At 39.1% G+C, this 18,264-nt stretch overlaps 1 protein-coding gene across 3 annotated transcripts in view; it reads right to left on the bottom strand.

Annotated features, from left to right (window-relative positions):
- Positions 1-18,264, bottom strand: part of HAUS8 (HAUS augmin like complex subunit 8) — a 178,193-nt gene that overhangs the window by 75,314 nt on the left and 84,615 nt on the right. For all 3 annotated transcript variants that reach the window (XM_075825313.1, XM_075825314.1, XM_075825315.1), the window contains exons 5-6: positions 14,567-14,677; positions 13,679-13,755 (exon numbers count right to left, since the gene is read on the bottom strand). In XM_075825313.1, the coding sequence (XP_075681428.1) occupies positions 13,679-13,755; positions 14,567-14,677 (188 nt within the window). The remainder of the gene's footprint in view (positions 1-13,678; positions 13,756-14,566; positions 14,678-18,264) is intronic.

The raw sequence follows: 18,264 nt of genomic DNA, 5'->3' as shown, positions 1-18,264 counted from the left end.
GGCACACTACTGCATATCTTATGGGAATGCCCGATAGTTGATGGTATGCCCATCTGGAAAAACTAACTCATTGGAATTGTTATTCAAGTTGCTAAGTGGTCCCATTCCATCAGGTTGAATTAGTTTACGAGTATATGTTCGATGTATATTTTTAGCAGCTAAAATCACCTACATTATGGATGGAGATAATTACTGCCAAAATCTCATGGATAATGGTCAATGACCACATTTCTCATATTTTGTCTGAAACTTTAGATAGTTCTAGAAGATCTGGAACCCATGAAAGAATCGTTCACTTCCTTGACTGAATAGAGATGGAAATCCCCCCTCACCCCCTCATAACTTCCCTTCCTCCCTCCTCCTTGTCGTTGCGATTTTCTCCTTTTTGTGGGTACATATTGTACCACTTTAGAGATTGTGATGTCTCCTGAAGTTACCTATACACGAAGCTATTGCACTTATATATTCTTTATTTTGCACAATCTTTGACATCATAGATTCTTCTGACATGACTCTTTAGATACGAGGCCATGTTGGCCCGTCTTAGGCCTCATGCACACGACCGTAAAAACTCCCGTTATTACGGTTCGTAATTACGACCCGTAATAACGGGCTCATAGACTTCTATTGGCGACGGGTGCCTTCCCGTTTTCTCACGGGAAGGTGCCCGTGCCGTTGAAAAAGATAGAACATGTCCTATTTCAGGCCGTAATAACGGCACGGACAGTCCATAGAAGTCTATGGAGCTCTCGTAATGACGGGTGGCTACATGTGTGCACCCGTCATTACGGCAGCGTTGCTAAGCGACGTCAGTAAATAGTCACTGTCCAGGGAGCTGAAAGAGTTAACTGATCGGCAGTAACTCTTTCAGCACCCTGGACAGTGATTACCGATCAGTATAAACCTGTAAAAAATAAAAATAAAAAAGACGTTCATACTTACCGACAACTTCCTGCTTCCTCCAGTCCGGTCTCCCGCCCGTTGCCTTGGTGACGCGTCCCTCTCGACATCCGGCCCGACGTCCTGGATGACGTTTCAGGCCATGTGACCGCTGCAGCCAATCACAGGTCAATCATAGGCTGCAGCGGTCACATGGACTGCCGCGTCATCCAGGGATGTCGGGCTGGATGTGAAGAGAGGGACGCGTCACCAAGACAACGGCCGGGTAAGTATGAACTTCTTTAACTTTTATTACAGAAAAGGCTGTCCCTTCTCTCTATCCTGCACTGATAGAGAGAAGGGGCTGCCGATTAGTGCTGTGCTATTTTGCCGCCAAAAAAGTGCTTGTAAATACGGGTAGAATACGTGTGACACCGGACCCATATTTACGGGCACGGGTTCGTAAATACTGGTGCAAAACGGGTGGAATACGTGCGACACCGAACCCGTATTTACGCCAGTATTTACGGGTGGGAAAAAATACGGTCGTGTGCATGAGGCCTTATTCTGTATTATTGTATGCACGACTCTACGAGTTCGATTCATGTTACCTTTTCAAAAACTGTTCAATAAAAATGTATTGAAAATAAAGATAGATTACATCTGAAAATTGTTTTGGTAAAGTAATGAGAACTTTAGGAACATCTCAGGTGTATCCAAAGATTTTGTCTCAGTACAAGGCATTGAAAAGGTTTACATTTCATTCAGAAGTAGGGAGGGTAAAATCGTAACGTCTTCTAGATGTTTGTGTTAACACATGCAATCCAGCAGGCTTAAATTTAATAGATTCCAAATTTAAGTTTTTTAAAGAAAAAGTTATACAAACACGTCAACCAATAATATCGGCCAGTGATCGGATTTAGCAGCACATGAGCGCAAGTTCCGGATAAACCCTTTAACCCCTCTTGTACCAAGCCTATTTTGGCATTTAGGCCTGCAGGATTTATTTTTTTGAGGCTGCATTCTGAGAGCCATACATTTTTTTATTTTCCCGTCGACAAAATTGTATGTATATTTTTCAATGGCAGCATTTTAAAGGTACACATAACTTTATTGATTAACTTTTATTAACTATTTCTGAGGGGGAGTGGAAGAAAACCCAGCAATTCTGCTATTATTTTTTTGTATTTTAACCCCTTCCCTCTTTAGCCACTTTTGACCTTCCTGACAGAGCCTCATTTTTCAAATCTGACATGTTGCACTTTATGTGGTAACTTCGGAATGCTTTCACCTATCCAAGCGATTCAGAGACCGTTTTCTTGTGACACATCGGACTTTGTTACTGGCAAAATTTGCTCGATACATTCAGTATTTAAAATGTGAAAAACACCAAAATTTTGCGAAAAATTTAAAAAATTTCATTTTTCTAAATTTAAATGTATGTGCTTGTAAGACAGGCAGTTATACCACACATAATAGTCGCTAATTAACATCCCCCATATGTCTACATTAGATGGACATAATTTTTTGAACATCCTTTTATTTTTCTATGATGTTACAAGGCTTTAGCAGCAATTTCTTACATTTTCAAGAAAATTTCAAAAAGGCTATTTTTACAGGGGCCAGTTCAGTTGTGAAGTGGCTTTTGGGGCCTTATATATTAGAAAACTCCAAAAAGTCACCCTATTTTAAAAACTTCACCCCTCAAAGTATTCAAAACAGCAGTTAGAAAGTTTCTTAACCCTTTAGACGTTTCACAGGAATTAAACCAAACCAGAGGTGAAATTTATAAATTTCATTTTTTGTTGTTGCAGAAATTCATTTTTAATCCATTTTTTTTGTAACACAAAGTTTTACCAGAGAAACGCAACTCAATATTTATTGCCCATGTTCTGCAGTTTTAGGAAATATCCCACATGTGGCTACTGGACTGAAACACAGGCCTCAGAATTAAAGGAGTACCTAGTGAATTTTGGACACTCCTTTCTATTAGAATATATTTTAGGCACCATGTCAGATTTGAAGAGCTCTTGTGGTACCAAAACAGTGGAAACCCCCCAAAAGTGACCCCATTTGGGAAACTACACCTCTCTAGGAATTTATTTAGGGGTATAGTAAGCATTTTGACTGGACAGTTTTTATGCAGACATTTTTGGAAGTAAACCATGAAAATCGACATTCTTTCAAATAAAATGTAGGTTTAGATATTTTTTTTTAAATTTCCAAAAGGACTAAAGGGGAAAAGCACCACAACATTTGTAAAGCAATTTCTCCCGAGTAAAACAATGCCTCACATGTGGTCATAAACGGCTGTTTGGACACACGGCAGGGCTTAGAAGGGAAAGAGCGCCATTTGGTTTTTGGAGCTCAAATTTAGCAGTAATGGTTTTCGGAGGCCATGTCGCATTTGAAAAGCCCGTGAGGGACCAAAACCGTGGAAACCCCCCACAAGTGGCCCCATTTTGGAAACTGCACCCCTTGAGGAAATTATCTAGGGGTATAGTGAGCATTTTGACGCAACATATTTTTTACAGAAATTATTGGAAGTCGGCCGTGAAAATGAAAATCTACCTTCTTTCAAAGAAAATGTAGGTTTAGCTAATTTTATCTAATTTCCACAAGGACTAAAGGAGAAAAAGCAAAATTTGTAAAGCAATTTCTCCCGAGTAAAACAATACCCCACATGTGGTAATAAACGGCTTTTTGGACACACGGCAAGGCTGAGAAGGGAAAGAGCGCCATTTGGCTTTTGGGGCTCAAGTTTAGCAGGAATGGTTTGCAGAGCCCCTGAGGGAACAAAACAATGAAAACACCCAAAAAGTGACCCCATTTTGGAAACTACACCCCTTGAAGAATTTATCTACGGGTGTAGTGATCATTTTGACCCCACAGGTGTTGCATAGAATTTATGAGAATTGGGCAGTGAAAATAAAAACAATTCTTTTTCTTCAATAAGACCTAGCTTTAGCTCAAAATTGTTCATTTTCTCAACAAATAAAAGGAAAAAAAAAGAACCCCAACATTTGTAAAGCAACTTCTCCTGAGTATGTCAATACCCCATATGTGGTCATATGTGGTCATAAACTGCTGTTTGGGCACATGGCAAGGAACAGAAGAGGAGCGGCATTTGGAGCACAGATTGGTTTCTTGACACCATGTCGCTTTTGCAAAGCCCCTAAGGTTCCAGTACTACCCAAAAGGGACTCCATTTGTGATACTACACCCCTTGAGGAATTAATCTAGGGGTGTAGTGAGCATTTTGACCCCACAGCTGTTTCATAGATTTTATTTGAATTGGGCAGTGAAAATAAAAACAATCCTTTTTTTCCAATAAGACGTAGCTTTAGTGCAAAATTCTTCATTTTCTCAAAAAATAAAGCAGAAAAAGAACCACAACATTTGTTAAGAAATTTCTCCCGAGTATGGCAATACCCCATATGTGGTTATAAACTCATTTTTGGGCACATGGCAGGGCTCAGAAGGGAAAGAGCGCCATTTGGCTTCCGGACTACAGATTTTGCTGGATTGGTTTCTGGTCGCTATGTAGCATTTGCAAAACCCCTGTGGGACCAAAACAGTGGAAACCCCCCAAAAGTGACCCCCATTTTAGAAACTACAACCCTCAATGTATTCACCTAGGGGTGTAGTGAGAATGTTAACCCCACAGGTGTTTTGCATAAATTAGTGTTCACTCGATATTGAGAAGTAAAAATGGGATTTTTCAATAGATATGCCAATATGTGGTGCCCAGCTTGTGCCACCATAACAAGACAGCTCTCTATTATGCAGGGTTTCCCGGTTTTAGAATCAGCCTACATGGGGCCCTAATCTTTTGCCTGGACATTTGACAGGGCTCAGGAGTGAGAATACCATGCGAAATTTGGCGATTTACACAGAATTGGTTCACAATTTGAGGGCTCAGATGGGAAATAATAAAGAAACCCCCCAGAAGTGACCCTATTTTAGAACCTACACCCCTCAACGCATTTATTAAGGGGTGTAGTGAGCATTTTCACCCCACAGGTCTTTTCCATAAATAAATGCGCTACGTATGGTGCAAAGTAAAAATATTTTTTTTCCAACAGAATTGCCAATTTAGTGGCAAGTATGTTGTGCCCAGCTTATGCCACTGGAGACACACATCTCAAAAATTGTTAAAAGGGTTCTCCCGGGTATGGCCATATATGTGGATATAAACTGCTGTTTGGGCACGTTGTAGGGCTAAGATGGGTGGGAGCGCCATTTGGCTTTTGAAGCGTAGATTTTGCTTGGTAGTAGTTTTGTTTGAGTTGTAGTTTTGTTTGGGGCATATGTAAGCTGGGCAGAGTACATCAGCGGCATAGTCAGGGGGTATAATAATGGGGTAAACAATAAAATAATCCATAGATGCGTGTTACACTTAGAAGCAATCATTTCTGCACAGGCTGGTGTCGCACTGATAAACGGTGTCTTTACTAATCCCCCACTTGGTCCACACTCCGCACCTTCGCAGTTTGGGGAATTTTGCTAGGAAGTGTTGTCCTGGTATAATATGGGCACGGGTATAATACGGGCACCCTCGCTTCTAGCAAATACGTTTGCCTCCCTCCCCCTTCCTGGTTCCCTAATTTTAGGGCCCCAATAAAATCGCACATAAAAAAGAAACTGGTTATGGCTAAACCATACCCAATAAACATACCCAAAAATGCAATATACATATAGCACGGTGCCATTTCTGAAAAGGATATACAAAACAAAAAGAAAAAAATAATCCAGAAATATATCAAGGCACTCTCAGGTAAATAGAAATTTGTAAAAGATTATTTTTATTTCAACCTCCAAATATTTCCAGATATATAAATATATACATGCAAAATTTAAAAAAAAATCTCCTGGCGAGGAAAGGATAACATGTGATCTAATACACCTACATATATTAATTAAATCACTTGTATGATAAATATACATATATTCTCCCTAAACATAGGGACAGACAATTCATTTAGAACAATCGCTGGGTTATGTTCAAACTTGCGTTTTTTAACTATGTATTTTTTTATCATCAAGGTGGCCACCATTCCCATTTATAACAGGTAGAAATATTTTTAGGGATAAGAATTTCCTGTATAGTTTAATTCCCATCCTGGGAGATTGGCCATCTCAAAGCAAATAGGCTGATTTAACGGCAGATTTTTTATGTTGTTTTACTCTTCCCTCCTATTCAATACGACCTTGGATTTTGAAGGGGATCAATAATAGTAGGCAGTCTATTAATAGACCCAAAGGTCTGAATATATCCCACTCGATCCTTTTTATTCAAAAGCGACCAATTTTCCAAGATTTTATATGGTAAGTTGCGTTATAATTCTATATGTTTTACCTCTAATTTTCCGGTGAGCATCTGTGATCCATGTGCGGGAGCAGGCAGTTCACGGGCGGAACGAAAGGCCTTCCAAAAGGTAAGTTCCAAGCTGTATGGTCATATATTTCTCAACACCCTTAAAGCTCCACTGCAACGTCAGATGACTTTTAATTTCTTCAGTGTGTCCACTTACTCCACACCGTACACCAAGTGGCACAAGGTCCGGGAGGGCAAGAGCATATGCCGGCAGTAAGGTGAATTTCAATTCACATGGTATCCCCTTCCATATGATGTCTCCAAATTCAGTCAGGGATTTGCAGGGCCAGGTTTAGACGTCACTACCTGCCCAGCTTGATTAGGTCAGCTGACGCGTTTCATCCCTGAACGGGATTTCCTCAGAGCCGTTTAGCAAGTGTAGCCAAAGACATTGTATTTATAGTGTCCCAACATTCTTTATTGGTTCCTCAATTGCAAGTGTCAAGAGGCTTTATTTTATATATGTATAGATTGTATGCAATTCTCTACACAATACATTTAATTGTAATTTATATTTCATTCAAAACAAATAGATCATTTTATTGTCAATCTATATCTATAAGATATTATATTTAACAAAATAGTAGAGGATCAGTGGTATGTCTTCAACGTAGTTTAGATAATCAATTAAGTCCCATACCAATAGCATGGGGCAGCATAATATTTTTCTTTTTATTTTCCCCCTCCCTTACAATATAATTTCCTATAGTATTCAACTCTATAATTTTTATTCATAATTGTACTAGATAAATTTGCAACACATTGTGTATTTAGATGTTATTATTGATCCATAGGGGAACAAGGAAATAAATTCCCCCATGAGTCTATTCTCACCATATAGCTAATTTCTCACTTTTTATATAGCCTTATGCATAAATTTATTTATACAGTATCTCAGGGAGGGCAGGGAAATAGGTCCCACGCCTAAAAAGGCAATAGAACCCGGGTCCCCACCCACCCTGAGAATCCGCACATATATTACTAATTTGCCGGAGAAAAGTTCTTCCGATAACGTAATTTTAATGCATGATTTTTATTTGTATCACAATTCTATATGGATGGAACTAACAAGATATTCTCCAATCAATACAATGAGTGCCTACTTATAAAAGGGGAGAATTATTTCCCCAACAGTATAGTCTAATCACTTTGCAATCTTTTGATGCAAGGACTTATAAGAGTAGAAATGGAGCCATCTATATATCCCAAGATTTAATTATTCCATATTCCGGGAGCATATTTGTCCCCTTAGTTTCCATTATTTTCATCACATCCCAAAAATAGAACCTTTAGATAAGGATATTTCATCTATACTAGAAACACAATTTACTTAAAGGGACCACAGGAAAACAAAAATAAACCCATTTACTGGCACCCTCAAATTTTATATTGCCCATTTGGAACAGACATTAACCATTTATTGTTTAAGAGAGAAGGGTGGAAAGGAGCGATATTTGAATAGAATCTCTATTCCCCCAACCCAAGATTGTTGTTTTTTTCCCTAGGAATTTGAGGGAAGAGAAAAAGTTTTACGAATATAGAGAAAAAGTCAGATGTATGGCCCAATATCATCAGGAGAGAAGGGCATGGAAGTGGTAGGGAGCAAGTGGAGACCGCTCTGGATGCTGGTAAACAGCCATCCCAGCAGAAATCAACCCGCTCCCAACACTTTATGCTCAAAGGAACATATTAAACTTTATTTCGTTATTTAGTCCCTTAGGATTTAGGGTACCCAACGTGTAAATCCACATGGTTTCCTTTTGTAGGAGTATACGATTCCGATCGCCCCCTCTTCTGTCTTCAAATAATTGATAGATTCCCATGAACTTCAAACCAGTAGGTGACTGTTCATGGTGTGTCTTGAAGTGTGCTGCTAGTGGATTTTTAATTTCCCCCTTAGTAATATCTAAAATATGCTCACTTATACGTATATGCAACTCACGTTTCGTTTTCCCGATATATTGCTTCCCACATGGGCAAATAATAGAATATACAACCATAGATGAGCGACAATTAATGAAATTGTAAAACTTTAAATTCGTTTTTGTGCTCACTATCGGAAAAAGTATCTGACTTCATTACATACTTGCAACACCTACATGAGCCACACATGAACATTCCCTTTGGGCGTTTCTGCAACCATAGGTCCCTTTCTGGAGTATTTCTCTTAAATTCTGAGCTGACCAGTTTGTCCCTTAATGTAGGGGCCCTTTTGGGAACCATACTTGGAATATTCCCTACTATTGAATGGATTATTTTATCCAATGTTAAATGTGGCCAGTTCTTTATCATAAGATTCCGCAATATGTCCCAATAAGACCCATACCTAGAGATAAATCTAACTCTGTTGTCATTATTATCCCTTTTGTCTCTCTTAATGATATCCTCTCTATTTTGTCTAAGTGCCCTGTTATATCCTTTCTTAATTAATTTTTTAGGATACCCCATATTTTTAAAGCGGGAGGATAGATCTTGAGCTTCATTTTTAACGTTTTCAAAATCAGTGCAATTCCGTCGGATCCGAAGGAACTCACTGATTGGAATCCCCCTAATTTGAGAGGGGAGATGACTACTTGCTGCCAATAAGGTATTACCCGATGTTTGTTTTCGATACGTGGTTGTTTTAAGTCTATTCTCCTCCCTATAGATATTAAGGTCGAGAAAACTTATAGTATTTCTATGAGTGAAAGTCAAAAGGATATTTAGGTTATTGATATTAAGATCCCTAAAAAAATCATTTAGAGAATCCAAAGACCCTTTCCAACACAAGAGGATATCGTCCATATATCTGAGCCAAGTGGATGCACGCTTCCTGAAGAGGGGGTGAGGATATACAATGAATTCCTCCCACCATCCCAGGTGTAAGCAAGCGTATGATGGTGCACAGGAGGATCCCATGGCTGTTCCATGTGTCTGCCGATAATACTTGCCATCAAAAGAGAAACCATTATAATTTAAAATAAATACGAACATCTCTATAATAAATTCAATTGTGTTTCTAGTATAGATGAAATATCCTTATCTAAAGGTTCTATTTTTGGGATGTGATGAAAATAATGGAAACTAAGGGGACAAATATGCTCCCGGAATATGGAATAATTAAATCTTGGGATATATAGATGGCTCCATTTCTACTCTTATAAGTCCTTGCATCAAAAGATTGCAAAGTGATTAGACTATACTGTTGGGGAAATAATTCTCCCCTTTTATAAGTAGGCACTCATTGTATTGATTGGAGAATATCTTGTTAGTTCCATCCATATAGAATTGTGATACAAATAAAAATCATGCATTAAAATTACGTTATCGGAAGAACTTTTCTCCGGCAAATTAGTAATATATGTGCGGATTCTCAGGGTGGGTGGGGACCCGGGTTCTATTGCCTTTTTAGGCGTGGGACCTATTTCCCTGCCCTCCCTGAGATACTGTATAAATTAATTTATGCATAAGGCTATATAAAAAGTGAGAAATTAGCTATATGGTGAGAATAGACTCATGGGGGCATTTATTTCCTTGTTCCCCTATGGATCAATAATAACATCTAAATACACAATGTGTTGCAAATTTATCTAGTACAATTATGAATAAAAATTATAGAGTTGAATACTATAGGAAATTATATTGTATGGGAGGGGGAAAATAAAAAGAAAAATATTACGCTGCCCCATGCTATTGGTATGGGACTTAATTGACTATCTGAACTACGTTGAAGACATACCACTGATCCTCTACTATTTTGTTAAATATAATATCTTATAGATATAGATTGACAATAAAATGATCTATTTGTTTTGAATGAAATATAAATTACAATTAAATGTATTGTGTAGAGATAATTGCATACAATCTATACATATATAAAATAAAGCCTCTTGACACTTGCAATTGAGGAACCAATAAAGAATGTTGGGACACTATAAATACAATGTCTTTGGCTACACTTGCTAAACGGCTCTGAGGAAATCCCGTTCGGGGATGAAACGCGTCAGCTGACCTAATCAAGCTGGGCAGGTAGTGACGTCTAAACCCGGCCCTGCAAATCCCTGATTGAATTTGGAGACATCATATGGAAGGGGATACCATGTGAATTGAAATTCACCTTACTGCCGGCATATGCTCTTGCCCTCCCGGACCTTGTGCCACTTGGTGTACGGTGTGGAGTAAGTGGACACACTGAAGAAATTAAAAGTCATCTGACGTTGCAGTGGAGCTTTAAAGGTGTTGAGAAATATATGGCCATACAGCTTGGAACTTACCTTTTGGAAGGCCTTTCGTTCCGCCCGTGAACTGCCTGCTCCCGCACATGGATCACAGATGCTCACCGGAAAATTAGAGGTAAAACATATAGAATTATAACGCAAGTTACCATATAAAATCTTGGAAAATTGGTCGCTTTTGAATAAAAAGGATCGAGTGGGATATATTCAGACCTTTGGGTCTATTAATAGACTGCCTACTATTATTGATCCCCTTCAAAATCCAAGGTCGTATTGAATAGGAGGGAAGAGTAAAACAACATAAAAAATCTGCCGTTAAATCAGCCTATTTGCTTTGAGATGGCCAATCTCCCAGGATGGGAATTATACTATACAGGAAATTCTTATCCCCAAAAATATTTCTACCTGTTATAAATGGGAATGGTGGCCACCTTGATGATAAAAAATACATAGTTAAAAAACGCAAGTGTGAACATAACCCAGCGATTGTTCTAAATGAATTGTCTGTCCCTATGTTTAGGGAGAATATATGTATATTTATCATACAAGTGATTTAATGAATATATGAAGATGTATTAGATCACATGTTATCCTTTCCTGGCCAGGAGATTTTTTTGTACATTTTGCACCTCAATAAATCGCCTCTTGAAACAGACTAAATGTTCCCCTCTGATCTGCACAACTGAATATTTTTTATTTCCTGACTTATTGGAGCCTTAACTAATTTTATTTTTTCATGGACGTAGTGGTAGGAGAGCTGTTTTTTTGCGGGATGAGCTGTAATTATGGGTACCATTTTAGGGTACATGCAACTTTTTGATCACTTTTTATCCTATTTTTTGAGAGGCCAGGTGACCAAAAAACTGCAATTCTGCCATAGTTTTTTTAGGTTTTTTTTTATACAGCGTTCACCACGCGTTATAAATTAAATGTTAACTTTATTCTGCGGGTCAATAAGATTCCGGCGATACCTAATTTATAGAACTTTGTTTTACAACTTTTTGTAAAAAGAATGTATTTTTTCTGTCGCCATGTTGTGAGAACCATAACTTTTTAATTTAAACGAGCTATAGTTTTTAGAGGCAACATTTTTGGATACATGTGACTTTTTGATCACTTTTTATTTAAATTTTTGTAGGGCAAAGTAACCAAAAAACAGAAATTCTGGCATTATTTTTTACGCCGTTCACCGCGTGGAATAAACATAATAGTTTTATAGTTTAGGCGGTTACGGTCGCAGCGATACCAAATATGTATGGTTTAATTATTTTTTCAATAATAAAGGACTTGATAAGGGAAAAAGGGCGATTGTGTTTTATTTTATTACTTGAAACTTTTATTATATTTTTTACACTTTACTTTAATCCCACTAGGGGACTTGAAGGTCCAACTGTCAGATTTTTTTTTCTAATACATTGCACTACCTACGTAGTGTCATTCACTGACAGCAAGCCGATTAGGCTTCGCCTCCGAGCGGAGCCTAATTGGCTTCCGTAATGGCAAACAGGAGTCCATTGTTAGGTCTCCTGGTGTCATAATAGCAGTTGGCAGTAGTGCGATTGCAGGGCACAGCTGCCGATCTGCTAGCAACCACAAAGATGCAGCGATCGCATCCAATCGCTGCATCTGAGGGGTTAATGGCAGGGATCGGAGGCAGCTCCAGGTTCCTGCCGTTACAAGTGGATGTCAGCTGTAACATACAGCTGATGAGCCGGCGCCATCTTGCCGGCGGCTACGGAAGCCTTTCAGGCCCCGCCTCCGGACGGGGGCTGGAAGTTTTCCGTGCTAGGCACACCGGGAGGCCAGTATTAGGCCTCCGGTTGCCATTGCAGCCACCGACACCCCGGCGATTTCATTGCTGGGGTGTCGAAGAGCTGCAAACACCTTAAATGCAGCCGTCAAAACCGATCACTACATTTAAGGGGTTAATGGCGGGGATCGAAGTGAACTTCGGTCCCCGCCGTTACAGCAGGATGTCAGCTGTCCGATACAGCCGATATCCGTGGATGATGGCACTGACTCAGCTTCTGAGCCGGTGCCAAGCATTTGGCGTAAGTACACGACATTTTGCGGGAACCACTGGCTTTCCATGTCGTATACTTATGACAAATGTCGGGAAGGGGTTAACTTAACGCAGTTCGTCATGTGGTGTAAATAACGGTTAAACTTTTTTTTTTTTTAAAAGTCGTTTTATTACGAACTGTTGCATAAATAAGTATAAAATCAGTCACACATCTCTGACTGTAAAATACATCACATTGGAACAAGGAAATGTACATACAGAAAGTCAAGTAATGACAACACACAGTATATTCCAGGAATAGAAAATGCCATAAACAATGGCGCTTAGACTGGTTTACATTGAAGTATGTATGACCATTATAATAAAAAAGGAAAAAAAAAACAGGAACAGAAATAAAAGAAAACAAAAACAGCCTAGGACCTGTGTCACCCATGAGAATCTAATAAATCAGGCACAGAAAGTTCAAGGAGATACATAATAAAAATGTGGGTCACCTATGTTACTCTCTCACAGTATCTGGTGAAACAGCAGAGGGGTTTAAAGGGGAGTTGTTCCAAATATCCCAAACTTTAGAAAACTTAGTACTACAACCACGATTCAGAAATACAACCTTCTAACGGTTAAACTGTATTCTATGGGTCAGTACGATTATGGCGATATCAAATATGTATAGGGAGTTTTGTGTTTTACTAATTTTGCAAGTGCAAAACCCTTTTTTTCTTCACATAATTTGTTTTTGGATCACCGCATTCCGATGTAGCCATGTGAAGGCTTATTTTGTTATTTTTATTGGTTCCTTTTTGGGGCACATCGTAAAAGTTAGGTTTTAATTTAGACCACATTGTTTTCCTGTATACCAAGCTCTAATAATATCAAGCATATTTGTGTTCAGGGGATTATATTTGATCATTCAAAAACTCCAATATACAATGCCTTTGTATCGTGCAGGTGCAAGTAGGCACTATAGACTGCTGTGAGCATCTGGAATTGATCTGAGATTTCTAAGTGGTCGGAGTGCTTTAGAGGTCACAGTCCCAAAACAATGTTCTGACATGATGGAATTTCTCTTAAAAAAAATAAAAAGACAGAAGTATAGCCATGGAGACTCTACAGGAGAACCCCATAAGTAACATATATACAAGCAAACATGTTCAATAATTTCTTCTCTATACAAGCACTTACAGAGGGAGCCTCTTTCTTAGGTTTTCTCTGTTCTGATGTGGATGGGGACCTTCTGTTTAGTTTTTGCATTGTTTTATCTGAGTGAAAAACACAAAAAAACAAACAAACACACCACATGTTAAAACTAAGGGACTGTTCACATCTGCGTTGGAGGCTATGTTAGGGGCCTCCGTCGCAAATATGGCGGTGATTACCGGAAACTATAGTGCAGCACGTTGCGCTATCGTTTCTGGTAAAATCACAGACACGCCCAGACAGAAAGAATTAAAACCAATGGGTTCTGCCGGCAGCATGCAATGGAGCCGTTGCTTCCAGTGTCCCCTTGTTCTGCTCCTCTGATGGAGCAGAACGGAAAGCCCTGACGCAGACGTGAACAGCTCCTAACGCAGTCATTGTTCTTTTAAAGTTATTAATCTACAAAATTCCACTGGTATAATTTTGTTTAAAAATTTTTAACCACTTGCATCAGCCTTCAGATAAATGACATCTAGAATTGCATAAGGCTATTATAAAACGGTTGTCCACTTCGGAAAATCTAAACTTGTTAGAAGAGCCCCTTGACAATAAACAAATCACAAAGTGTCTAACTGCTGAGATCACAATCAATCAGCTGTTATCAGTGGCAAAACCTGGCGGTAAGTGTTCAATTTCCCTGCAGCACTTCCACAGGGGAAAACAAGTATTACACAGTGCACATTCCTATCAATGAGTTGTCTGTGTAATGCAGCACAGGTTCTCAAAAGCAAGAGGTACTCTTTATAATAGCGCTCCACTCTGAATAGCTTAGAACAAAGGATCACTTTTTACTAGCTCAGAATTCCCTAAAAGTATATACGAAAATGTGTTTTATAACTGGAAAACCCCTTTAACAACATATATCGTACTCACCATCTATAGCAGAGAAATTGAATTCTGGACGTGCAATCTTATGGCCATCCAATAAAGTAGACTGTAAGTTCTCTTTACAGAAGAAACTTCCATCTGCTACATTAGGTGGCGCTACAAGGTAAAACATGGACAACACATGAAGTTAGCGAATATATGCGAAGGACTTTCCACTAACAAAATATAGCAAAGATAGGACTACAACTTCGACCAGGGTCACAAAATACATACAGTTTTGCGGTTAGTTGTAAAGATAGATTAACAATAGTTCTGGCAATTTATAAAATGTATATTAAAAATGTTTATCAAGGTAAATCATAATGCAACGGTTCACCAATGATTTTTCAAAACGGTAAGGGCTCCGGGCTAAAAAAATAAATAAAACAAAAAAACACTTGGGCACCTTTGGCTTTTAACCCCTTCCCGTCGTAAACAACTTTCAGATTTTCATTTTAGTTTTTTCCTCCCCACCTTCCAAAAGCCATAACATCTTTATTTTTTCCATCTATATGGTACTATGAGGGCTTGATTTTTGCAGGACGAGTTGTAGTTTTTCGTAGCACCATTTATTTTGCCGTATAATGTACTAGGAAACGGGGGAAAAATTATTTGTGGGGTAGAAAATGAAAAAAAAAACAGCGATTCCTCCATGGTTTTTTGCGCGCCGTTTTTACGGCATTCACTGTGCAATTAAAAACAACATGTTAACCTTATTCTGTAGGTCAAATAAGATTACGGCGATACCAAATATATAGTTTTTTCTAGATTTTACTACTTTTACATGTAAAAAATACAATTTATTCTGCGTCGCCAAATTCCGAGAGCCACAACTTTTTTATTTTTCCGTCGATTAAGCGGTATGAGGGTTTATGTTTTGCGGTATAAACTGTAGTTTTTAATCATACCATTTTGGGGTACATGCGACGATTTGATCACTTTTTATATTGTAATAGTTCAGACTTTTGCGGACGCGGCGATACCAATTATGTTTTTTTTTTTTACTATGCTCTAGGGGGAAAATGGGAAAAGGGGGGTTTTTTGAACTTTGAATTTTTTATTTTTTTTTACACCAAAAAAAACTTTAACTCATTTTTACTTTTTTTATTAGTCCCCCTAGGGGACTTAAACCAGCAATCGTTAGATCGCTTGTATGATATACTGCAATACTAATAGATTGCAGTATATCGCGATTCTGACAGGCACCTATTAAGCCCTGCCGGAGGCAAGGCTTAATAGGTGCACAAAAATGGCGGACCTGGGGGCCTTCATTAAGCCCCCAGGCAGCCATAGCAACCATCTCCCCCCTGCGATTGCATTGCGGGGGGCGCGATGAGCTGTTAGAGGGGGTGGCCCTCCTCTTTCTGACGATTTAAATGCTGCGGTCAGTATTGACCGCAGCATTTAACGAGTTAAACTAGCGGGATCGCGCTCGAGCGCGATGCCGCTAGTTACTCTGAAGTGTCGGCTGTAACATACAGCAGACACCGTCATCGTATGGAGCAGGTTCACTGTGTCAGCCTGCTCCATACTTCCCTTCTTTGGCGTATGGATACGTGAAATGTCGGGAAGGGGTTAAGTCTAAAAATGTAGAAAGCATGTACACTAGACTGTGAACTGTCAGGACACCGGATTTACACTAGATTGTGGACTAACTGACCGCAATGTTTACACTAGACTGTAAACTAACTGACCGCAACGTTTACATTAGACTGGACTGACCAACTGCAGCGTTTACACTAGACTACAGACTGAACATTTACACCAGACTGGACAGACCAGAGGCAGTGTTTACATTAGACTGTGGGCTAACCCACTGCAGCATTTACCACAGAAAGTTAACTGCCCACAGCATTTACAGAAAACTATGTGCTTTATGTTCTGTCTACCTGCAGCCGCCATTAGAGGGAGATTAGGATATTACGGCATACTCCGTAATTACATTGAGTTAGCTCCCATGCTCCCTCTAGTGGCAGATGCAGGCAGCCAAGCATGATATCTTTAAATCTATGTCTATGAGAAAAGTCTCAGGTCAAAAGAAAAATGTGGAGACCTGACAGTTCAAACATTCTGAAGTTGGATGTGGACCTTGAGCATGCAGCCCAAAATTCTCATTTTCAGGGAGATCTATACTTGACTTGGCCATGCAAGGACATTAACATTGGTTTTGTTAGGAAAATTCCTTTGGCTTCATATATTTTTGGGGGATTATGGTCTTGTTGGAAAATACATTTTTAATTAGCAGGTTATCCTCTAGGATTTCTCTGTGTCTCGTTGCATTTGTTCTATTTTTTTTAAACCAAGGCCTTCTATTTGGCGCTCTTCCATAAAACTGAAGTGCCTTAAGTGTGCTGTCCGTTGAAATCACCCACAGACCCATGCAATTCAATGGGGCTATTCCCACATGCGTTGTTTTTTACGCAGCGTGTCTGTTGCGTGAAACTCACTGAATGTCCTACATTGGTGTGTTTTCACACACCTTGGTAAAGTGATTAAAATGTGTTTAAGTGATTCCATTTTGTGTAAACTCCATCTGGTATATCTTGCATCCTTCTTGTATTCCAAAGAACCCATTTAGTGATTAAGAAGTCATCTGCTGCGTTAAGACCGTATATTTATGCTGACCTCAGCTATGTGTCTCTCTGAATTCTTATCGGAGTCTGGTACAAGAAATGTGTAATGACCTTGTAACTGTAAACAATATGAGAAGGCCCTTTCATTGCAAGTGAAACAAAGATAAGAACTTATTCTGGCCTGAAGAATATGGATAGCGTTTGCGGCAGAGATGGCTTAGAGTTTCATGAGAATCAGAGTTTTAAATTTAAAAAAAGTCTCTCTTGTCTGTGATTGGATAACCACAAGCCTATTGCCCTTTTGAAAGATATTATTGTGATGAGATTTTGGCAATAAACTAGAGAACAATATTTGAGCACACAAGCAGTGTCTGTGTCTCTTACTTCTCTCCGATATAACCTATGATTTGCATCTGGATAAGTTTCCTGGGAGGGTATCAGTTGACATACAGGTCTAAAACTTCAGTCTAATATTTTGGCCATGACTGCGTCAGCACATCTAGTAACCCATTGAAGTCTATGGGTGCGTGAAAACCTCGGACAGCAGATGGAAGACATCCGTGTTTCACGCATCAAATACATTGAAAATCAGAGAAATAAAATAAAAAATAAAAAAAAAAAACTTCTTGCACGGGCATGAAAAACGCATGCAACACGCAATGCACACTGATGCCAATATGCAACGCACATGGACAGAAATGTAGGAAAAACGCTGCATTTTATGCGCGCAAGTCAGGCACGCTCGTCTGAACGTAGCCTAAGAAGTATTCCGGTAACCGTTGTTAAATTCATAGCCACGTCTTCAGGGTTGCCACAGTTCTGTTGTGACTTCCCTTTCTAGTATAGCCTGCTTTTTGCACATTTACAGCTGTGCCATAATCTTTCCATTTTTTAATAACAGACCTAATTGTACTCCAAGCAACATTTGACAACTTGTCTCAATTTTGACTGGCCCTCTTAACTGTTTTTTATACTACATTTGTTTGAAACACCTTGATGGCACACGAGTGACCTCCATCACTTGTGCAGCCAACTATAATACAATGTAAAGGCAACTGCATGACACGTTAGGGCCCGTTCACATCTGCGTTGTAGGCCTCCATCGCAGATCCAGCAGAGATAACTGGAAAC

This window comes from Rhinoderma darwinii, chromosome 1 (assembly GCF_050947455.1).
Source record: "Rhinoderma darwinii isolate aRhiDar2 chromosome 1, aRhiDar2.hap1, whole genome shotgun sequence".
Classification (NCBI taxonomy): domain Eukaryota; kingdom Metazoa; phylum Chordata; class Amphibia; order Anura; family Rhinodermatidae; genus Rhinoderma; species Rhinoderma darwinii.
The sequence above is the reverse complement of the archived record's forward strand: the minus strand, read 5'-3'. Positions and strand labels throughout refer to the sequence as shown.